The sequence below is a fragment of the Gadus morhua genome, chromosome 17, assembly GCF_902167405.1.
Source record: "Gadus morhua chromosome 17, gadMor3.0, whole genome shotgun sequence".
Taxonomy (NCBI): domain Eukaryota; kingdom Metazoa; phylum Chordata; class Actinopteri; order Gadiformes; family Gadidae; genus Gadus; species Gadus morhua.
The window spans coordinates 16,454,310-16,478,474 of record NC_044064.1 but is presented as its reverse complement, the minus strand read 5'-3'; the positions used below and the strand labels follow the sequence as shown (position 1 = coordinate 16,478,474).

The following is a 24,165-nucleotide window of genomic DNA, read 5'->3' as shown; positions in this document are numbered from 1 at the left end:
CGGGTTTAATTATTAAATATTCACAGTCCAAAGTGTGAAGACAGGCTCTCAGTTAAGAGCCAAGACGTTATTTAAACGATGATGCCCATGTTTTTTTTCTCGTCATACTCAGTTTTGGATCAATATAATGGATGGACGTATAAGTTTGGTAACTTTTGGTACTCAGAGTAAACCATGAGAAGACTACTTGATTTATTTTTTGTCAGATATAGGGATTCAGAAAAAGTAATGAAAGGAAAGTAACCAAAGTAACCAACTAACCAATAAGTGTAATAGAGAGAAAGCAGTTCTTCCTCCAACCTGAGGGGGCGCTGTAGCGCCAGAGTCGGCTCCCTTTCCTGAGACACGGGTCCTTGTTATGCTCTCGCCGGCATCTAAAGAGAAGACGGCTAGGGGGGGAACTTTGACAATTAGCCGCTAGCACTTAATTGTATTTTTTTATTTAAATTTCTAATTATTGTGTGGCGTTTCCCATGCAGAGAGATGTGGTTTATTTATTTACTAAGCTGGCTGTCGCTGGTGATCCAAATATCCTTCGTTACTCTAGCGATCGGTAAGTGTTTACACGAGTGTCTGCTGAACGCCTGAGCTAATGTTGTCATGCTAGCCGACCAGGGATAGCGACTCAACAGGGTGGGAGTTCACCCCTCTACTCAATAAAACCATGCAATTCGGTGCAAATCGCATTTACGGCGTGTGATTGGACTTCGGCTGTTGCAATTCTCAGCTCGTTCTCCAATAAGGAAAGTAGAGATAAGACAGGAGACAAACTCTGCTACCCTACCTCTGAGTAATCCACAACTGTGTGTTGCAGGGCTAACCAAACATAGCCAACGCCGCTAAAACCCCTAGATACTGGTCTTATGTGCGATACAGCAGCTAGCTCCCTTGCTGTCGAAACGATTGAAAGATTGTACAGACGTACGATGTAAAGTCCCTAGTGGGGCAGACGAATAACGCCCATTGCTCAGCGGAAGCGACGTGTCCACGTCGGCAGGTTAAAAGGGATCAGAACACGTACCACGTTCAAGCGCCCAGGTGTGCACTTACACTGTGGTTGTTCGTTACCACCTGCAGCTGACAGGAGGGTAGAAACCCCATGTCCTGAATGAGTCGCGAATAAAGAACATTATTGTCATTTCCCAAATACAAATGGTTGAATAGAAATAGCAGTGGAGATGAGAGAACGCAATGAATGAACCTCCTGCACTGTCTACAGCATGCTTAAAACCGACTAAAGGATTAAATACAGAAATATATTTGCTCCCAGAAAACGTCCATAAAAAATCAGATTATGACGTTTTTGATCGCACATTGGTTCATTCATTATTTTGTTGGATCATCCAGCTCTCATTCAGTCTTCTTTTTAGACCGGCTTGATTGAATAGAGTCCAAAACATAGCCTCTGCTTTATGGGATGACTCACTTCATAGGTATTCAGTTACAATGGCACACTGCACCATCAACATGCTCTATGGCCAACGTACATTACCGTGATAATATGACCTATTAATCAGGTCAAATTAATAAGTGTGGAAGGAGGTGTGTAGGCTAGATGAAATGTGTTGTTTTGCTGCATTTAATAACTATGTGTGTTTGTGTCCTAGTCAAGAGTTGTTTGATTATTTTGCTCACAAATACAAAACACATAGTTCAGGTGGTAGCAGATGACTCACTGCTCCTGAAAAATAAAACATGTATGAAATGTCCTCCCTTCTGTGTCTCTCCAGCTGCAGGTCTCTATTACTTGGCAGAACTTATAGAGGAATACACAGTGGCCACGCGCCGAATAATAAAGTACATGATAATGGTTTGTACCTTTTTACTTGTGTCACAGTGTCACGCACGTACGCCGTCGCCTAGAATGGGGGCATCTTTGTACATTATGACAGTACGACACATAAATATAGCTTTGGGAATATATTGCTTTTGTGTATACAAAATGTCAAACTCGCCTTGATTCTTTAACAGCTAAGGATAAAAGTATATCAACCCCAAGATTATTTGATGATGACCCCAGAAGATAAAACAAAACATTCAAAACAAATTAAACTGTTTTTGAAGTATTGCCATGTCTAATCAAGGTATCCCAATGGGTGGTGGTGGAAGGAGAAGATTTAACCTTGTTTGTGCCTCTGATCTCTCCAGTTCTCCACAGGGGTCCTGGCCTCCCTGTATCTGTTTGAGGGCTTCCCTGCACTGAATGTGGCCGTGGGTCTCTTCACCAACCTGGTGTATTTTGGCCTCCTACAGACCTTCCCTTATATACTGCTGAGCTCGCCCAACTTTATACTTTCCTGCGGTGAGTGGAGCTCTTCATTGGTTAAAAATAAAAGTTTGCTAGAGTTGGACAATGTGAATCAGAATTGAAATAAGTGACTTATTTTCTTAATTTAGTTACGATAGCTTGATTTCAATATATTTTATTAAATAATCTAATGTTTTTGGATTATGTACATTTTTAATTTTTTTCAGCTTTGATGAACTATTTTAAATGATTGGGTCTCATTATTAAACCAGATAAACCCGATCGTTGACTGCAATACGTTGCTATCGTAGTAAACCAAACCCGTCACCAGTTAATCAGACGAAATGACTTCTCCATGCGCATGCATCATCCATAACCTCTCTCTCCCCCTCACCTCTTCCCCAGTGCTGGTGGTGGTCAACCACTACATGGCTTTCCAGTACTTTGCAGAGGAGTACTACCCCTTCTCGGAGGTAAGCTCCAGCCCATCCTCCCCTTCCCCCCCAGCCTTCGACCTCTCCCATAACTCCGTCCCTTGAGTAAAGAACATGATGCACAGTTTGGTTGGTTCAGAGGTCCTTTCTCCTCGCTGAATAGAGACTATGAAACACAGCAGTCCCATACCCCCCGTTACCCTGTTTAAAACACCACACCCATAATGAATGGGTTATGCTTGAGGGATTGGCCAGTTACAGTATAATGACTGCAACAGCGCATGATTCACAGTCTGGACTTTTCACGTTGCAACCTTTTGTTTCCCATCCCTTGTCAGACTTATCTTAACTGTTGGCTCCGCCTACCTGCAGGTGCTGGCCTACTTCACCATCTGCCTGTGGATCATCCCCTTCTCCTTCTTCGTGTCCCTGTCGGCGGGGGAGAACGTCCTTCCTTCGACCATGCAGCAAGGAGGTGAGCTCCACCACCAGGAGAAGCACCTGTGCTTCCTGTGTCCGATTGTATGACCTCGTCGGCGGTCCGTGTCCCCGTCTATACTATAGGCGTGTGTGTATATGTTGGCGGTAGGGGTGTAACGGTATATGTATTTGTATTGAACCGTTTCGGTACGGGGGGCTCGGTTCGGTACGGAGGCGTACCGAACGAGTTTCCATACGGACATATTAAGGACCGCATGTGTGGAACATGCTGCGGCCGCACATGCACAGTTGCGCACACTAGCTGTGTCCGAAACTGTTCCCTATTCACTCGCTCACTATTCCCTATACAGTGTTCATGATATAGTGCACTATTTAGGGAACGAACAAACGAGAATTCGGACACTACGCTGAACATTTCTAAACGTCATTTGCGTCAGTAAATGCGCCGGGTATTCCTGTGACGCAGACAGATGTAACCACATCATGTAAACAAACCGGGCACACACGAGGAAAGCTGGAGGTTGTATTGGTTGTATTGTTCAAGTTTTTCTTTAATTAATTTTGAATGCTAAATATTCTATGTTAATTCCAAAATAACTCTCTCCATCATTAAATGTATTCGTTTTCGCGGTTATTCAGCTTCTTCTTCTCCTCCGGAAAAACACAACCACATTGCATTGTGGTATACGGGAGTAACATGAAGGGTACAACGTATGTACACTCAAATTTTGGGTATTATTATCCTGCAAATAATGTGGATAAGCTGATTTTTCTGGCAAAAAAACATATAGATTGAGTGAAAGTCATCAGGGCTAAAGATTGGGGGGGGGGGAGTAAAAATTAATCTGAGCAACCACTTGAAACTATTTAGTGTTGCAATTGTTCATTGTTGCACATTAGATAATACATTTAAAATAAAAAAAAACAGTGAGCCAATGTTATTTATTTTTATTTCTACATTTCAGAATCTTTATATTTTTGAGCAGAATTCTAGCTTTGTATTGTCTAATGTTCCTATTGTAAAAACCACAAAAGTGTGTTATATGAACAACTTGAAGCACATGTTATGAAGCACATTTATATTTAGCATTTTGATTTCTTACTGTACCGAAAATGAACCGAACCGTGACCTCAAAACCGAGGTACGTACCGAACCGAGATTTTTGTGTACCGTTACACCCCTAGTTGGCGGGGTATTGACTGCTTTGACCGGTTGCTGCGATACTCACAATGTCACAATATAACTTAATAACAAGTATCTGAGCAATGCATTGACTCCAGACACCACCGCTACTTTTTTTGAATTGTGTAGATCAATATTGTGTGTCTTGAATTGGTTCCCTCGTATATCCAGTTGAGTCTGCCTTGGTCATTCCACAGTACCGTAATAATCATCTCTTGTTCTTGTTGTTCCCAGACGATGTGGTGTCCAACTACTTCACCAAGGGCAAGCGAGGCAAGAGGTCCAGCATCCTGTCCATGTTCTCCTTCCTCAAGGAGGCCGTGCTGCCCAGCCGACAGAAGATGTACTGAGGAGGACACGTTGGGGGAGGGAGGGAGGGAGGGAGGGAGGGGGGAGGCTCAGGGGCAGTGGTGGACGTTGATTTGAGGGGCGGGGAATTACAAGGTTAAACAAAAACAAAAATCAATGGAATTCGTATTCAACTCTCTCCCTCGGACTATGGCGAACGGGGGAGGGAAGGAGGGAGGGAGAGAAAGAGCGAGAGGAAGCCAAAGGGGACGGACCCCGACGTACAGAGCTGCCTGCCGTCGACGGGGGACTGCTCTGGAGAGTTTACAACGGGTCGCGGCCGGCTGGGTCTGTCGTGTGCGTCCGTCTTGTCTCTGCGTCTGTATTGACTGCCAAAAAACATGTACCGTTGACGAAGACTTCCCAGGGGGTGGGGGGACTCAAACAGTACCGCGATGGCTTCTCATGTTGCTGTGCACCTTTTTTTTTGTTCTAATGCGCCCCATACATTCTAACGTCACTTGGAGGAACATCGGAGTGCAGGAGCTGTAAAGGGGGAGGGACCGTTTTTTCTAAGTTTTAATATCACTGTCCATCTGTGGGACACTAGTTGAGCCACAGCTGTGCGTCGCTCCATTTCTTGGCAGGAAGTCACCCAAATCCTCACCCAAATTTTGTTTTGGGTGCCGCATTTGAATTTCAAATTCAAACGCGACAATCCCTCCCCCCGCCCCCAATTCAGCTGCTATAAAAACATGTGGGGAGGGAAAAAGTGTTTCTCAGCGCTAGACTTGATGAGGTTCAGAACCACAGTGTTGGCGAAGTTGATTAAGCTGCAGTAGAAGCGAACTAGAGGATTTCCGGACGTTATTCTGACCTCGCTGCGGTAGGCGATTCCCGGTTAATGGGTATAACCCCACCAACCCCACTCCACCCCAACACAGGCACAGCATTTCCTAATGGAATAGAATTTAAGGTTGTAAAGCGGCAGGAGGAAGAGGAGGGATGAGCAGAAAAATTGGTCTTCTTTTGTGTTTCATCGATCAACCAATCACAAACTCTTTCTTTGGGACTGCTTTTTAATAGTCTTAAGTTTGCCCCTCCCCTGTAGGCTTTGGTGGTGAAACATTTTTGGTCCCAGGTCACCTGACAAATTAACGCATTTAAGGAAAGAAATGGTACAGTCGGTACAATGTATTTTGTTTTGTAAACTAATAGGGGTCTGATGAAAAAGAGTTGGACTGCTTCAGCTATTTGAGAGAAATATCAAGAAAGGCAGTTAGGCAGTACTTAGAATCTTTTTTAATTGATTACGGTGGGTGGAAATCAAGTTTGTATGCACAAAGCTGCACCATACATTAAAGATTTCAAAATACAAATTTGAGTTTTGCATGCTTTTGTTGCCTTAATATCAAATAAATATATTGTATTCTTGTTTCTGTGGTATGACATTCAGTTTACAATAGACGCTATATTTGGAGTATGCCCAGAGGTTTGAATTATTTTTGTATTTATTGTTGCAAAAGCAGTCTTATGTTTTTTCATAAGCAGGAGTACAATGAATGTCTTATCTGTTTAATTTTGTCTTAACCTGTTTCACAAGAATCCAACTCCCACAATGCACGAGGTGGAAAGAACTACATATACTACTTTACATGTATATACTACATTGTTAGGGAGAACGCATCCTGCAACATCAATTTCTTTCACGATACGCGTACAAAGCAGTACTCCTAGCGAACAGCCATATGTGACGGTACTCTCTGTTAGAGGACAAAGCCAATCACACAAAAAAAAAAAAAAAATCCTTTGGTAACGTGGTTCAGCCCCACACCTGGGCTGCTGTTGACATGCCCTCCACCACACACTCATTTCCCTGAGGCCTGACGAGGGAGAGTGTGAGGCTCCGTACGTCAGACAAGTGGCCCAGTTCAGTCTCACCTTCGGTTCACCCCACCCCCCCCTCAGCGTGTTCACCTCTTCACTTACGTCTTAAATCGTCTAAAATATTCTGTTTGGTCTCTGGCATTGAAATGTTCGGTATCTAGAGACGTAGAAGTATCGGCTAGGTGTCAAATGAGCCGTGTTTTGTTTAATTCTTGAAAGTGAATCAGGGGAGATATCAACAATGGAAGCACACAATTGACATACAAAGGATTTTTCCTCATTGTTTCGTTTACATCGTTTATTTTTATAGTTATATCAATTACACTATATTTGTGATCTTTTTATTGAAACGATTATTCTTAGTTTCTACTTTGAATATAAAGTCATAGAACAGTTGGCAAATATCTTCTTGAGAAATGCATCCCCTCTTGTAGCAGTGCTCCCTTCCACCTCTAGGTGGCTTTTCTGGGCTCTCTACTGTGTGTGTGACTGCTGGTTCAACCTGGGTGCATTGATTGGTCAATGGATCACAGGTGTGCAGCCTCACCCAGCCACTAGAGTCCAATCAGTCTGTCTTGGGCCAGGTGAAGCTGGTTAAACCAGCCATCAACCACCCACACTGAACACAAGCATTTTGTTAGCCTCTTAGCATTATTGCATATATTCATATTTTTGCCAAATTGTGATATCTAACCTAACTCTACTCTACTTCCGCTCCTGAATCACCCCTGTGTTCCAATAAGAGTGCTTTTTACATTCCATAATCACTACCTGCCCCATTCATCTAATTGACTTAGGCATTTTTCAGGCTAAATACAAGATGATCCTTAAAATAAGACTTACAAACGACGCCCCAGGGGCCTTGTTGTTCCTCAGAACCCCTCGCTGGCTCAGTAGTGTCCGGGCTCCAGGACGTCCGGCAGGTGCAGCGCCACCTCTGTCCAGGGGGAGGCGCCGCCCTGTCCTGGGGGGACCCCGAGGCGCGGCTGGTCCAGGATGCTCCAGGGCCGGTAGTCCCGCGGGGAGGCCATCCTCCCGGGGAAGGCCCTGGGGAACAGGCCCCTCTCCAGGGCGTCCAGCGGCAGGTCGGGGGCCCGGCAGGGGGAGCTCTCCCACCGGGTGGTGTACTCGTGGTGGTGCCCCCCGTCGGTGGCCTTGGACAGGGTGACCCAGCCCCGCAGGTCCGGCTCCGGAGAGGGGCTCTCCGTGGGTTGGTCGTCCATGCGGACCGCCTGGGGGGGTTTGGAGACGGAGGTCGGGGGTGGAGGAGGCGACCTGGTGGTGTGGGTCGAGGTGTTCCAGCGCTGCCTAGGGTCTCCTTGCTGCGCCCGTGTCTGGGCCCGAGGCTTGGGTCGGCTCTCTGGAGGCTCAGAGAGGAGGCACTGCCGGTGGAACTGGCTGACAAGGCTGCTGCTGGCCGGCGGGTCCGGGGGGGGCCCTAGGCCTTTCCTGCTAGCCCACTCCTCCGTCTTCTTCTCAATCAACGCCCGCCTCCTCGTCTGCATATAAAGGCCCCATGTGAAGTGAGTGTATTTAGATTTTGTACTTAACTGATGGTGTTCAATGTCTTTGCATTGGTGTTCCATATCAACTTTTTTTCTCCAAAAGGGAAACATAGCCATATAAGTAACTAATTTAGCCATATTGGCTACCCAACAGATTTCCATTCAGATACAGGTCATGTTAAGGAGGGGTTACGGGCATCTTGCTCAAGGGTTGGGCCGTGGACATTAGAGATCGAATCCCAGTACCTCTGGAAGGAGTAAAAAAAAAAAACAGCCACTACCTTTGTCCCCATGTCAACCTAGTTTGCAAGCCTTCAGCAGTAGCATGGGTCATTTCGAAAGGAAGTCTGCACACAAATAAAATGTGAAAAACATGCATACTTTCTCTCTGCCTTCGTCCAGTTTGCTCATGAGCACTAGGTCCCGGTAGAGGATCGGCACCTGCCTCTTCATCTCTAGCTCTCTCTTTTTGTTGGCTTTCCACATACAGTCTTTGAGATACCTAAGATGCAGCCAAACACATGCAAAACAAAGGCCGCACACACACACGTTGAATAGTACAATTTATCATACATTAAAATGAGATGAATCTTTAATGAACGCTGTTGAGAAACGGGGCTCAGGACTATTTAAATATTTACTGCAACACAACAAAAAGAACCGACCCCACCACAACAACAGGGTTGTAGAGAGGACATGAACTAGACATTAATGAGCCATGCAAATGTGCTGCACTCATCGCTTCGGGCCACACAGCATCGCCACGCAAACTGTAGCATCCACGCACTCGGTTGCTATAGGCTACCAAAAGGACGAATGAGGACGTTTGGTTCCATTCCGGCTGGTAGCATATCAGGACTGTGAATATAGTAGTCGAATGATTCACTTTTCTTTTAAATGTCTTTGACCATAGGTCTACGTGTGTGACTGATACTGAATGCCTATTCTGTTATTGATTGTAGACTACCTGCCTGAAACTGCACATTAAGGGGAAAGATTATGACACACACACACACACACACACACACACACACACACACACACACACACACACACACACACACACACACACACACACACACACACACACACACACACACACACACACACACACACACACACACACACACACACTTATTTACATACCGTGCCACCAACCTGTGACAGTAGGAGCGTGCCATGTCCAGTGGGGTGTGCCCGTTCTTGTCACATGCGTGCACGTCCGCCCGGGCTCGCACCAGCATCTTCGTGCAAGCTAGCATGCCCTCGGCCGCTGCCGAGTGCAGCGGGGTGACCGCGGAGGTAGTAGAGCTGAGAGAAAGCGATGATAGATGCACTAATTCTGACCATAATGTGTGCATCACGACACAAATGCAGCATGTATTCCTTCCACTCCACATCGTGTGTCAGTATCGTCCATCTCAGCAGATAACTGAAATAGTGTATTCCAGCTAGGAAATACTAAATCGTCGTTGGGGAGCAGTTATTTAACATGTAACAGTGATTCAACAAAGAATAAATTCAAAGTGTACAAAGTGCACCATACACGTTGACATCAGCGCCGCGGTCCAGCAGGTACTCGAGGCAGGCGGAGGTGTTGGGTGAGCTCTGGGTGGACAGGACCATGTGGACGGGCCGTCTGCCCTGACCGCAGCCGCCGTTGATGTCCACGAGGCCGGATTCCAGGAGCAGCTTTACGCACGTCAACTGACCGTGGAGACAGGCCACGTGGAGCGCAGACACACCCTGGAGACCGGGAGAGAAGCGTCAGAAACATAAGATAATAAAAAACAACCGCAATTAGAGCGTGGGTATCTAGTGGCACAATTGTTAAAGAACTAGGCGTATTTGTAGCAATGGCGCTAAATTGTTGCTGACGTGTTCGTCTGTGTCCAGCAGTGCCACCGCGTGTTTCAGGCTGAGGGTCAGCCATTCGGGGTCCCCAGCCGCCGCCGCTTTGAACTGGTCGTCTTTCGGAAGAGCTCTGATGGTAAGGTTGACGGAACACACAACATAATGTTTAAATACGTATCTACCAAAAGAAAAACTAAAATAACAAGGACGCAGTTGTAGTTGTAGATGCGGTTCACTCTAAAGTAGCCATCATCTGTAGGCTATTGGGGCGGGCTTCGAGCATATTTTACGCACTGAATACTATAACTATGAAAGCTATTGATAATTAATGTAACAGTTATATTCGTTAAGAACACCAAGATGCAAAAGTTAAAAATTTCCGATACCTCGACATTGACTTCTGTTCACTCTGTGCGCCTGAGGGATTTGTTGTTGCACGGATTTGTTGCTTATAACCATGGTAACGATTGACGCATGTTTTACATGCTTTTACGCATGCTTTACACATGCCTTTACATTTAGTACTGCTTGAATATTTAGCGTAGAGGAGGCGTACGGGATATGAAACTGTTATTTGCCATTCCAAAACTAAACTAAAGCTCTTGTGTCAGTGAGAGAAACCGAATTCAATTATTTTGAGTTGGCGTCGCCTTATTTATTGTAACTGGTCTTTTCCCACAGTGATACATAATAGTTCAATTATGTATTATTGAATGTCTCTTGTCATGGTAAAGCTCTTCCTTTGCTTTCCGGAAAGGAATGGAAGAATTTAAATATAATTGTTGGTTTGCATATATTTTGCATATAGGTTTCTATGTAAGTTTGTATAGGCTATGTTACAAAGAAGGATGTTGCAGGTTGGCCTACACAACACAGCAGGCAATTTGTCAACAATAGAATATTTAAGTCATCATCGAATGTAGCAGTCCCAATCATAGCGCATACTGAGTCATCATATTCAGTCTCTTGACTTGAAATCCATTTCTGAACCTTCCCGCCTCACTGCATATGTCAGTCAAAAATGTAATTCTGCCCAACCCTCCCATCCTCCTCTATATAGGCTGACCCAACCCTGTACGACAGCCAATAGTGGGGCTCGATCCGATGGGCTGATTGTTTCTGACGGATGCAGTCAGAACTGCAGCCCTTGGCCCTGCTGTCACTGATACTTCAACAGGCCCCACGGCTACCTCCCCCAGCCATGCTGGCCGCAGTCCACCCCCCCCCCCCCGCCCCCCCTTAGATCGGGGTTTGGTATTGACTGAGTGTGTGTGTGTGTGTGTGTGTGTGTGTGTGTGTGTGTGTGTGTGTGTGTGTGTGTGTGTGTGTGTGTGAACTATCATGGGGACCATATTGAGCAGAAAGATAAGAAATTAACGTCTAGGGGTTTTGCACCAGATAATCTATCTATTGACATTCTTGTGGTATTTTTGGGTTTTATTCAGTAGTTTAGTCACGTCCTGGTAGTGCTTTCATGGTACCGGAGGTGGGGGAGAATGACACAAACTGCATTGTGGTTATTTTTATTAGTGTCAGACTTCCTGTATTTATAAATGTGTGTGTGTGTGTGTGTCAAGAGAGAGAGACACACTTAGTATGATTGAGCGGACAAGTTGAGGGTGTAAGGATTGTGGGGGTCAAGGACGGGTCATGTCAGCGTGGCTCTTCCACTCTGTAGCCCCCCCTAGAGTATCTGCAGTGCATCAACCTGCAACACCAGGGGAAACCCTGTGTGTGTGTGTGATGGGGGAGAGTTTATCTGGCGGCCAGACTACTGTAGATGCTCCTGCATCTCGTGGTGTTGCTGTCTGACCTTGATCACATGTCACAGGGAGGTTGTACACGGAGCCATCAGTGGAGAGCTCTTTCATGTTGGGTCTCCCAGTACTGGTCCCCTGACACACACCCACACAAACACACACATCCTAGTTTCTATGACATTTGAGATTTTTTCTACCCTTGAGTGTGTGTGTGTGTCCCCCTTATTTCATTTTATTGTTTCTCCCAAACAAATTCAAAAGGATAGAGGGTAAAGTGTGTGTGTGTGTGTGTGTGTTCGTGTGTGTGTGTGTGTGTGTGTTTGCACGGTGTCAGGCAACCAGTGTTGTGTGTGAAAGCTTGGCATGTGTAGTTCGCCTGCATTAGCTTCAGTCGGCGCAGTCGCTGCACATTAACAGCTGGACCATCAAAGCTGCTTAGGGCTACGATGACAATGAGATCATGTTCCAGCCGCATGGCTAGCTCTCCCATTGGCCTGCCTCGAGAGCCAATCGCTTGCATCCATCCGTGGTCATCGTCACCGGTGGAATGGGAATTGTTCTTATGGTCCACGGAGCTTTCGACCAATGAGCTGCTCACTCGTAAAATCTGTCCTGGGATGTGTTGATTGAAACACGTTCAGTGCTGTTTTTTTACTATAAACTGTGTGATGGAATTACACTGTGTGTGTGTGTGTGTGTGTGTGTCAAGTGCTATTTAGTGGAAATAAGACTGTTTGCAAAAGTTTAAATGAGAGGGAGAGATTGGGTTGGGTGGAGATAGATAAAAGAAAGATGAAGGGATGTTTGTGACATATGACAAATTAAGAGGCGGTGAACAAATGAAGGGACTGAAGGAGGAAGGAGTAGTGAATAAAGGAGAGGGAGTGGATGCTTCGTATTTCATAAGCACCTTGGGGTGGCCACAGGCGCTGAACTATGCTTGTGTAAGTGCGCTGATGTCCTCCTTTTTCGGGCGGGGGGGGGGGGGGGGGGGAGAAGAAGGAGCTCCCCCCCCTTCCTTCACTCTTACCTTCCCCCTCTCTTTTAAACTCCCCCCCTCCCTCCTTCATTCCAGACTGTCCGATTCTCCCGTCCTCTCTTCGCTCCTCCTTCCTCTACCTCTCCTTCCTATGGTCTCTCTCAGTCTTGCTTTCTCTCACCCTCTTATTTGTACTCTCTCTCTCCCCCCCCCCCCCCCATCCGTGCTCAACAAGGCGACACATGTGCTAATGTGCGATGGCAGCGGGCACGGCCCGGCTGGAGGGTGACTGCGCCGCGACCTCCCTCTCCATCGGCACGGCAAGCATGCTCCTCCTCCTCCTCCTCCTCCTCCTTCTCCTCTTCCTTCGTGGCAGCCTTGCGTAGCCTGACATAGCCTAGCGCCTCCTCTCTTTTGCGGGGGGGGGGGGGGGGTGGGGGAGACGAAGAGGGGATGTGGGGATTTGCCGCAGGGGGTGTGCGGTGAGCAATGGATATGAGATGAGAGGAGAAGGGAGTGGAGGAAGACACGTAACGATAAGGGAGGTAGGGATAGATGGAGAGGACAATTAAATCAAATGTGAACTTTTCTTTGGCCTTTCGGCAAAATACTATAAAGAAAAGGTACGTAGTATAAACATGGCATACAGTATCACAACACGGTCCACGGTATAAAAAGCCAGTAAACTGTATACGTATAGCCGAAGGTGCACAGTATAAACCGACAGTCCTCAGTATAGAACAAACCGTATAGAGCAGACCGTGAGCAACTCAAATACAAAACATCTCCAGCAGCATCATTGCTCATGGGCTATGGGTCGTAGGGGGAGGGTTATTTCTTGATGTCCCTGTCTAGAAGGTTCTTCCTGGCTAGGGGGACCTTGAGTCCCCTGAATGATGAGTCATGTAGATGGGTGGGTGGGTTAATTGAAATACCTTGGTGCCGTTTTGGTTAAGAAACCGCTGTATAGGTTCTTAAGTTGCAATGGCTTTGTGATTCCGCCGGCCTGGTTGTCCACCTGGGTCCTGTGTCCAAACCGAGAGGTTTAGACTGATCTGTAGACTGGGGGTCAGAGCCGGTTCTGCTGCCATTGAAGCTCCTCAGTTTGATGGAGACCCTGCCTTGCCATTGGGCTGACGGGTACGTTTATTGTCAACAAGTGTTCCCAGATAGTTCAACTGAGTGAGCCGTTCCACTTCCTGCCCCTGTATGATGGCTGTTCTGAAGACGGCCCTCTTTACTGCCTGCTCTTACCGACCCCCCCAAGCCACGGCCGCTTGGTCGACTGTACTCTACTCTGCTTGTCGTGTCTTATCCTACTCATTTCAGTTTTAATCTTTTAAAAAGATTACGATCTCTTTTAGCTCTATACTCCTCTGTCTCTTTGCCATTCCAGTATGAATATTACATCTGTTGGCCATGCTCCCTCAACCATGATGTCCCAGCAGACAGCCTGCCCTGAAGCTCCCTCCCTCCCTCCCTCCTTCTCTCCTCTCGCTTGCTCGCTCTTTATGCAAGAGACACAAGACAAGAAAGCAAAATGAGATGAGGAAAAAGAAAATGAAAGCACATGAAACTAAATGACAGCAAAGGCCCTGGAAGTCAAGCAGATGTACACAAGTGGAAGAGACCAGGGGCTTGTCTAAAACGGCAGGTTAAGATCTGTTCCTGCTCAAACCAGAGCCATTACTCCAGCCTGTGCTTCCCTGGACTTTCAGGATTTTTGCATTCCCGATCACTGATTCCAATCCCGAGGAACAAGGTCACTCTATCTGGGTTCGGTTTTAGGTGAAAAGTGTGTATGTGCGTGTGTGTTTCTGTGCTACAGAGACGTTTCGTGTGTTCCGTCTGTTCATGGGTGTCCGTACCAATGGTCATGTGCAGCATGGGTACCAAACAGCTGATGCCAGGTCATGGGGTTCTGTCCCCTTTCGTTTCACTCCCACGGGATGGTGATCCTACTCAACAGTCAGATCTACAGCGCAGTAGTTGATACGATTCTTCCATTGCAAGTCACTGCCATCATCTGTGGTGATTCGATGTCCTGTTCGGTCGGATCCTGCAAAACGTATGCTACGTTAATGGCTAGTGTCCACACTAGTCTGGCGTTAAATAACCTCTTTGACACGTTTTTACGCTACCTGATCGGGTTCTACCAATCATGACGTGTCCTTCCCTTATTCGCCACGCCCCTGTCATGTGACCCTTATCCGGAAGGAAACAAGGGTCCGTTAGGGTTGCGGGTGCAGGCAGGCAGGTAGGACCCAGACGCAGACGGTTTAGGGAGAACAGCGCTTTATTTTCGCCTAAAGGCTAAGGCAAGGAACCAGGGAACTCAGGTGACAACGGGGAACAGGGAACACGCAGGACAAACAACCACAGTGATAGCACAAGGAACAAAGGAAAGACAAGGGCTTTGGCAGTACCCCCCCCTTAAGGGTCGACTCCCAGGCGACCCACGACAAGCAAAAAAACGAAGAAAGTCAAACCCAAAACGGGTGGGTGGAGGGGCGCCAGGAGGGGGGAATCAAAAAAAAATAAATGGACTGGGGCAGAGCGGAGGGACGTCAGGCGGCGGCCAGAAAACTGCCCCAGGGCATGGCAGGGAGCCTCAGGCGGACGGCCTGGGGGGCAAGCAGAGGCAGAGTGAAGGCGGAACCCTTCAGGAGGCCGGCGGCAAGGACGATGAGGGCTCAGTCCCTCAGGAGGCCTGCAGCGGCAAGGAGACCCCTCTGAAGGCCAGCAGTGGCGAAGGCGGAAACCTTCAGGAGGCCGGCGAAGGCGAGGTAGAGGGCGGGTCCCCTCAGGAGGAAGGCGAGGTGGAGGGCGGGTCCCCTCTGGAGGAAGGAGAGGTAGAGGGCGGATCCCCTCTAGTGGAAGGCCAGGTAGAGGACGGGTCCCCTCTGGTGGAAGGCCAGGTAGAGGGCGGGCCCCCTCTGGTGGAAGGCCAGGTAGAGGGCGGGCCCCCTCTGGTGGAAGGCCAGGAAGAGGGCGGGTTCCCTCTGGTGGAAGGCCAGGTAGAGGACGGGTCCCCTCTGTAGGAAGGCCAGGTAGAGGGCGGGTCCCCTCTGTAGGAAGGCCAGGTAGAGGGCGGGTCCCCTCTGTAGGAAGGCCAGGTAGAGGGCGGACCCCCTCTGTAGGAAGGCCAGGTAGAGGGCTGGTCCCCTCTGGAGGTAGGCGAGGTAGAGGGCGGACCCCCTCTGGAAGGCGGGACCCCTCAGGAAGGCAAGGTAGAGGGCTGGTCCCCTCTGGAGGAAGAGGGCGTGCCCCTTCCAAAAGGTTTGGAAGGCGGGACCCCTCTGGAAGGCCTTGAAGAGGAACCCCCCTCGGGAAGGAGTGGAGGAGGGCCCCCACAGGCAGGAGCGGAGGGCGTGCCTCCCCTGGACGGTCTGGAGGGCGGACCCCCTCCAGCAGGAGCAGAGGCCGGTCCCCCTCTGGAAGGAGCGGAGTGGGCTCAGGAACCGGACAGGGCTCGGGGACCGGAGTTAGTGCGGGTGCTGGAGTGCCAGGAGGAACCGGGTGGTACCCAAAACTCACCACCCCCACTCTGATTGTCCGCAAGGGAGGAGGCTGGTAGCTAGGGACCGGGGGAAGAGGCTGGTAGCGGGGGGCCGGGGGCAGAGGCTGGTAGCGGGGGGCCGGGGGCAGAGGCCGGTAGGGGAGGACCGGGGACAGAGGCTGGTAGCTAGGGACCGGGGACAGAGGCTGGTAGCTGGGGGCCGGGGGCAGAGGCTGGTAGCGGGGGGCCGGGGGCAGAGGCCTGTAGGGGAGGACCGGGGACAGAGGCCGGTAGGGGAGGACCGGGGGCAGAGGCTGGTAGCTAGGGACCGGGGGCAGAGGCTGGTAGCGGGGGGCCGGGGGCAGAGGCTGGTAGCGGGGGGCCGGGGGCAGAGGCTGGTAGCGGGGGGCCGGGGGCAGAGGCTGGTAGCGTGGGGCCGGGGGCAGAGGCTGAGAGCGGGGAACCGGAGGCAGAGGCTGGTAGCGGGGAACCGGGGGCAGAGGGTGAGAGTAGGAGCGTGGAGGCTTAGGCCGGTCACAAAAGTCCGGTGGCACCGGCATGTAGCTCTCAGGCCAAAAGACTGTGGGGCTGAGCAGCTCAACTGCCCACTCGGGCAAGGCGTCCTCCAACTCGGGCCTTGAAGAGACAGCCCTGCGTGTACGCCCCACGATAGCCTCCTGCTCCTTCCTGCTGGGAATGTTCTCCCAAAAATCCATTGCTTTCATAATGAACCATAATAAATCCTCCAACTCACGGCAAAATTGATCGTCCGCTGGGTCCAATGTGGGTGCTATCATTCTGTTAGGGTTGCGGGTGCAGGCAGGCAGGTAGGACCCAGACGCAGACGGTTTAGGGAGAACAGCGCTTTATTTTCGCCTAAAGGCTAAGGCAAGGAACCAGGGAACTCAGGTGACAACAGGGAACAGGGAACACGCAGGACGAACAACCACAATGATAGCACAAGGAACAAAGGAAAGACAAGGGCTTGAGTAACAAACACAACGAGGAACAGCTGAGACACATTAGGGGAGGGAACAGTAATCAACACAGGAGGGAAACTCAGGGAAACACACCAAAACACGACAGACCATGAAAGGGGTCAGCCTTGACCACCAGTGGTTAATTCAAAATGGATGACAAATGATGGGCTCCTCCATAGTATTACCTGCAACTATCAACCAACTGAAAACGCATGCCCAGTGTATGGGAATGGTTGTGTGGGTAATATGCGTTTCCTTGCGTAATATGGACAGAGATTATTTTGGAAACGGTGCTCAAACGCTCATCTTGACGCAGGTCGATTTCTGCTTTAAATCTCTGCTTTAAAAGGAACAACGTATTGGTGTGGCTGGAACCTGAGATTTCCCGTTCTGTGCATGAGTTGCTTTAGGCCAACCTTATGACGTTACAAAGCGTGGTCTCTGTGTGCTGTGATTGGTCAAGTTAGTATTCCAATGGAAGCCTCATTAAAGGTGCAGCAGGTAGGATTTACAAGCAATGATTAGAGTGGTTTATGTTAGAAACAGCATAGCCATCCGTCAGCCATTAGGGAGGGAAATGCTCTAGGAGTTTTGAGTTGACTGCGCCTGCCTCTGTACGCAACCATTTAGAGTTGACCCTCTTTATGTGATTGGTTTTGGGCAATCCATACTGCCTATCACTCACAGGTGCATGAATGCAACACTTTACAATCTCTCTCTCTCTCTCTCTCTCTCTCTCTCTCTCTCTCTCTCTCTCTCTCTCTCTCTCTCTCTCTCTCCACAACTGTCCAATCGTACCTTCACTCTCTCTCTCTCTCCACAACTGTCCAATCTTACCTTCAGTGCCTTTCCAGCCGGAAACAACTACGTTATCAGAATTCAGATTCATCACTAGTAAGGATATGAATGGTTTTGTCCCCCAGCGAGCATTCTAATGTATTGAACTACAGTCTATTAAATCAGCGTAGTTCTATTCAGCCATTTTAGATTAAAACACAACACACCTGTAGACATTGTGAGGTCCCAGCCCGTTCACGTCTCCCACCCCCTGGCAGAAGTCTACTCGTGCGTCCTCACTGGCTCTCCAAAGGGGGTATGTGCCATATGGTGCGTGGGTAAATGATGCATGGGCTACATGGCTGCAGTGCGTCCCTGTGTCCCGGCGTCCATGTTGAACTGCACTCAGCCTGTTTGCGCAAGCCGTGTCATCTTTGTATGTCGGACCGTTCTTTAAAATGTGCGCGAGCACGGCCGTGCTCCGCTGCTGTTGTTGTCTCTCATCAATAAAACACCCAAAGTTTGCACTTTTCCTCGGGTGCCCCCTTTCTCCATTGGCAACAGGAATCATCGCAGGTCAACCTCTTTTGGAAGCGCTTTCTAAAGGACAGAATGATGGTATTTTTTCTTCCACGGATATTGATCAGAAAAGGTAATTCAAGGCTGGTGTGGATGTGTTCAGCGTGGTGGGTTGGTTCAGACTGTGGTCAAAGGATTTCATTCTAGCTGGGAGATTGCTTGATAACATGTCACATGCATGCCGGCAGGCTGGCAGGCTGGCACAAACACACAAACACACGCACACGCAGTTATACTCAGTCGCACCCACACTGGTACACAAACAATGGTTTTATAACCAGCACGCATGCACGCCTCTGTGATGGTCAAAATGGGTGTGCTTTGAGTTCGGGATGAAGTGATTCTGTGCGTTGTGCATTTGATTAAACAACAGTGATATATAAAGCAGAGATATGTGGCTGGCGCTACCTTGTGGCATCTCCACAGGTGATCTCCACAGGTGATGCCCTGCTGCTACACCCAGGTCGGACTGCACCCGGGTCAGCCTCTGCTCCTCCCAGTTCACCAGAAGGACAGTGCTCAAGGGAGTGTGTATATAAAGGGAATATATATTTATATAAATACGCTGACTCACTATCCTAGTTTTCACGAGCCTGCTAGTGGAGATGTAAACAAAGGCTAAATGTGTGGATGCTTCGACGGCTTCAGGGACAATGACCACTTTACAATGTGCACATACACACACAGCCTCTAACTCCCCCCCCCCGTAGGCACATTGAAACTCACATGAGGGTACCCACAGTACACACGCTCGCTCGCTCATGCACTCACACGCACGCACACACACTTGAATCACACAAACTACTCTTTCAAACAGTTACACAAACCCACATTACGATGGTTGAAATAAATTGCATTTTTCGCCTCGAGCGAGTGCCGTTTCTTTTTGTAACGTTTCGATTCAAGGTTTTCGCTCTGTACATTTTGGAGCCTGGGAACTGGGATTGGGCCAAGACAAAATTGGTGGACGAAGAGGAGGAGATGGAAGGAAGAAAGGAAAGAGAGAAAAGGGGAAGGAGGAAGGAAAGAGAGAACGGGGGAGGGAGGAAGGAATGAAAGAAGGGAGGAAAGAAAGGTGGAGAGGAAGGAAGGAAGGGAGTAAAGAAAGGAGAAGGGGGGGAAGGAAGGAAGAAAGGAGGAGAGGGAGGGAGGGAAGGAAGCAAAGAAGGGAGTAAAGAAAGGAGGAGGAGGATGTTGGGGAAGGAAGGAAGGAAGAACTGTGGAACGAACCCTCTCCTCTTCTTAAAATGGCGTCTGTGCAAGGTTCCCGGGGGACCTGAGGAGGCCACAGTCACCTAATTACCTTGTTGAATTATTCAGGGGCAATAGAAGCGCTGCCCAACGATGTAGAGAAACACTGAGATCCACTCTGGGGATCTCATCGCCCCAGTGCTCCCCTGTTGTAACACGCCTCATTGTTCTCCATGACTATGGGCACATTTTCCCCTTCGTTCTGCGTGCACTTTCACCACGCACGCCTGGCCGTCGTTATGGATCCAGATCTGGGTGAAACACTTAGCGGCACCTATACATAGTGTGCTATTTTCTGAGAGTTTGACATGCGCAGAGAGAGAGAGCGAGAGAGCGAACTCATTGGTCTTCCATTGGGTGTGGTGGTGGTCTTGGGGTCCTGGGTTGATGTTGATCCCATGGCTTTAGGACTTTACAGTTTGATTGGATATTCCAAGCACCATGAGCCATGTTGTACACCTTTAACCTCATGTATATTGTTGATACCTTGTGTGTGTTGTGGGCGCCTGGTCTCTGAGGTACAACAGTGGGATCACCAATCAGAATAGAACAGGCGGAAGCGGGGGTTGCGGTGAAATCAACTTAAGTCATTTATTTATAAAAAGGTGCAGGGGGAAAAGGGAGGGGGCAAAAGGCAACTCAAATCTTCACCGGGTTGGCGGCTGTCGTCAGGGTGCCCTTTCTGGCTCTTCCTGGGGTGGGGCCAGAGAGAGAGAGAGAAAGATAGTCCGAGGTTAGTGGGGTCTGTGGTCCCTGCCACTGACCTCTTCGCCCTAGCTCGGCTTGGGTTTCCTCTTCAAGTCGTTGGGGTTCCTCTTCAGCTGCCGACCTTCGGTCGGGTTACAGCATGACACAATTCACACACACCGACAAAACAGCTCTTCGTTCCACTTGAACGTAACTTCATTGATTAGTTTTGGAGTGATCAAGAGGGTTGGCCACAGGCCTCTTACCACGAGACTGGCCTAACGTGTCTCTGGTCTCCACACGCTCCTCCAGCCAGTCTCTCTTCAGCCTGTTCTGGTGGAGTTAAAAAGGCCCTCTGATTGCAGGGCTAACTCAGCGCACCCGTGCAGGGTAAGCCGAGTAGTACCTCCCATCCAGAACCACACCCCTTGGCTGCCTTTGCCTACCTTTGTGGCCACCCCGTGGCCATGTGGGGCACTGCTCAGCGGCTGGGCCACCACATACCCCCACCCTCAGCTCTGAACCTCGGTGGGGAGCAACAGACCAACAGCAATCATCCCTTCTCGACATGGCATCAGCGTTCCCATGAAGCTTCCCTGCCCTGTGTTCCACTGTAAACTTGAAGTCCTGCAGGTGTAAAAACCAACGGGTTATTCTGGCATTCTTGTCTTTGTTATGGGCCATCCACTTCAGTGGAGCGTGGTCAGTTACTATTGCAAACTCGCGGCCTAGCAAGTAATAACGTAATTTTTCCATGGCCCATTTAACTGCCAGGCATTCCTTTTCTATGGTTGCATAGTTTCTCTCGTGTGGTAGTAGTTTGCGGCTGACAAAGGTTACCGGGTATTCCATGCCGTCGTGTATTTGGGACAGGACCGCCCCAAGTCCTACCTCCGATGCGTCTGTCTGTAGCACAAACCTCCTGCTGAAGTCAGGTGTGTGCAACACAGTCTCGCTGCACAGGGCCGTCTTCAGACGATTGAAGGCCTGCTCGGTCTGGTCCGTCCACTTCACCTTGTTTGGTGCACTCTTGCTTGTCAGCTCATGCAGGGGGGCAGCTATGGAGGCAAAGTTAGGAATGAACTGTCGATAATATCCCATTAACCCTAGGAAGGTCCTCACCTGACATTTCGTCTGGGGTTGGGGCCAGGTTGCTATGGCATCGACTTTCTTCTCTTGGGGTTTGACATTTCCTCGCCCCACAGTGTACCCAAGGTAGTTTGCCTCCTCCAGGGCCAGGGAACACTTTTTAGGGTTGGCCGTCAGCCCTGCTTCCCGCAAGGCCTGGATGACAGCTTCTAGGTGCCGGAGGTGGATATCCCATGACGTGCTATGGATAATGATGTCATCGATGTAAGCTGCTGCATAGTCCCGATGTGGTCGTAGCACCTTGTCCATGAGCCTCTGGAAAGTTGCCGGGGCCCCATGAAGTCCAAATGGGAGGACCCGGTACTGGAAGGCCCCGTCTGGTGTCGAGAACGCCGTCTTCGGTATTGCTTGTGGCGTTAGTGGCACCTGCCAATACCCCTTGGTTAAGTCTAATGTAGAGATGAACCGGGCAGGTCCTAACCTTTCGACCAGCTCATCCACACGGGGCATAGGATAAGTGTCGAATAGAGAGATCTCGTTCAGTTTTCTATAGTCATTGCAGAACCTAATGCTACCATCGGGCTTCCCAACAAGGACTATAGGACTGGACCAGGCACTGTGGGACTCTTCCACGACCCCAAGGTCAAGCGTTTTCCTCACCTCCTCTCTGATGGCTTCTCGTCTGGCCTTCGGGATTCGATACGGTCGAAGTCTTACCGTCTTTCCCGGCTCGGTTTCAATGTCATGGGCGATGACTGTTGTCCTCCCTGGGGTCTCAGAGAAGACATCTTTGCTCCTGGCGAGCAGTTCTCCGAGGGCCTTTACCTGTCTGGACGACAGCTGATCACCCATTTTCACTGGCGGTAGACTCTGGGGAGACAGGTTGGCACTGAAGACATTGGAGGGGACAGGGGGAGGTTCATGCCATGGCTTCAGTAAGTTTACGTGATACATTTGCTTGCCTTTCCTTCGGCCAACCTGTCGTATCCTGTAGTTCACTGGTCCCATTCGTTCCATTATCTCATAAGGTCCTTGCCATTTGGCTAAAAACTTGCAGGCATTCGTGGGGACCAAGACCATCACTTTGTGTCCTGGTTCGAACTCTCTCACCTGGGCTCCTCGATTGTACACCCGTGCCTGTTGTGCCTGGGCTTGCTGCATGTGTTCACGAACCAAGGGCCACACCTGGGTCATTCGGTGGTGCATCTGCTCCACGACACTGCGCTGGGGGGATGGCTGCTGCTCCCAGGCTTCCTTGGTCACATCCAGCATGCCCCGGGGTCTCCGTCCGTACAATAGTTCGAATGGTGAAAATCCAGTGGAACCCTGGGGAACTTCACGTATGGAGAAAAGGACATGAGGTAGCAGCTGGTCCCAATTCTTACCATCCACCTCTACAACTTTGCGCAGCATGTGCTTGAGGGTTTGATTGAACCTTTCCACGAGTCCATCTGTCTGAGGGTGGTAGACAGAGGTTTTAATTTGCCTCACCTTCAGACTTTGGCACAGTCTTTTCATCACCCCAGACATAAAGCAGGATCCCTGGTCTGTAAGGATTTCCTCAGGCAATCCCACTCTACTGAAGAGCAGGAACATTTCCCGGGCGACCGCCCTTCCTGTTGCTGAGCGTAGGGGAATTGCCTCTGGATACCGCGTGGCGTAATCCAGAATGACTAAGATATAGCGGTGGCCGCTGCTAGACTTCGGGAGGGGTCAGACAATGTCCATGCCAATCCTACTAAAGGATGTTTCAATGATTGGAAGGGGTATTAAGGGATTTTGGTACGCTACCTTAGGGGAGTTGATTTGACACTCCACAGTATTCCTCCACGGCTCTCTTGACCCCCGGCCAGTAGAAGCGGCTGAGGACACGGTCATAGGTCTTTTCTCTCCCTAAATGCGCCCCTAGTAAGTGGGAGTGTGCTAGGTACAACACTTTTGTGACATATTCCCTGGGGACAAGCAACTGTTCACAGATTTCAGAGTCTTTTCGTGTTACTCGGTACAGCATGCTTATTTTTAACCATGAAATGGGGAAAAGACACTTGACTCACCCCATCCTGGTTTTGGCCCTCAATCACTCGGACATCCCTCCAGGCTTGGGTCAGGTTGGGATCCTGCAGCTGGGCTGACCCGAATCGTCCAGGCCTGAGCGTTTCATCCACCTCGACTTGGGGGAACTCTGGGAATACCTCATCCGACTGTATCTCTTCCAGGGGCTCCTGCTCCTCAGCTGCAAGTCCAGGATCCGTTTCTGTACTTTGCCTATGGAGGGGCCTGTTCACTTCGTCATCGCTGGTTTCCGCCGGGCTGCTATCGGATGACACGGCGGCACAAGCCTGGTGGGTGGCGGAGGCCTTCGTCCCAACCAGGCGTCTTCGGATTCGCCTATTCCGGTTCCTCAATTTCTCCGGCCAGTAGTGGGAGAAGAGCGGGCTGTCTCGGCCGAAAAGCACTGGCACCGGCAGTTGCTCTACAACCCCGACCCGCAGAGTGAATGGTCCGTGGGGAGTAATAACCTGGACCTCCGAGGTGGGATACTTCCGGGTGTCTCCATGGATGCAGGAGACGGAGATCTCTTCTCCCCAGGTGTCACTAGCAAACTGGGGTCTGATTAGAGAAACCACGCTTCCGGAGTCAAGGAGTGCTTCTGTGTCTCTCCCGCCTATCTTAACAGGACACTTTGGGGCTGGGGCCCCCTGGTGGGCCCAACAGGTAGTTAGG

At 49.6% G+C, this 24,165-nt stretch overlaps 2 protein-coding genes and 1 long non-coding RNA gene across 4 annotated transcripts in view; 2 read left to right on the top strand and 1 right to left on the bottom strand.

The window, feature by feature from the left end:
• The first annotated feature begins 298 nt into the window (after positions 1–298).
• Positions 299–6,029, top strand: tex261 (testis expressed 261). The gene is made up of 6 exons (XM_030338412.1): positions 299–553; positions 1,731–1,810; positions 2,149–2,302; positions 2,654–2,721; positions 3,055–3,157; positions 4,541–6,029. Exons 1-6 carry the CDS (start codon positions 484–486, stop codon positions 4,654–4,656), a joined length of 591 nt encoding a protein of 196 aa, XP_030194272.1. The 5' UTR covers positions 299–483; the 3' UTR covers positions 4,657–6,029.
• Positions 4,983–10,420, bottom strand: ankrd53 (ankyrin repeat domain 53). 2 transcript variants are annotated; one of them, XM_030338411.1, is made up of 6 exons: positions 10,227–10,420; positions 9,865–9,970; positions 9,533–9,732; positions 9,145–9,297; positions 8,368–8,488; positions 4,983–7,980 (listed from the first exon to the last, which is right to left on the bottom strand). In XM_030338411.1, exons 1-6 carry the CDS (start codon positions 10,346–10,348, stop codon positions 7,372–7,374), a joined length of 1,311 nt encoding a protein of 436 aa, XP_030194271.1. In that variant the 5' UTR covers positions 10,349–10,420; the 3' UTR covers positions 4,983–7,371. The 2 variants fall into 2 exon arrangements, with proteins under 2 accessions (XP_030194271.1, XP_030194270.1); XM_030338410.1 differs by having other exon boundaries at positions 9,133–9,297; positions 10,227–10,419.
• The window catches only part of LOC115529599 (uncharacterized), a 26,685-nt gene continuing 12,121 nt past the window's right edge, over positions 9,602–24,165 (top strand). Inside the window, exons 1-2 of the long non-coding RNA XR_003973590.1 lie at positions 9,602–9,793; positions 9,886–9,976. This is a non-coding gene — a long non-coding RNA (uncharacterized LOC115529599). The remainder of the gene's footprint in view (positions 9,794–9,885; positions 9,977–24,165) is intronic.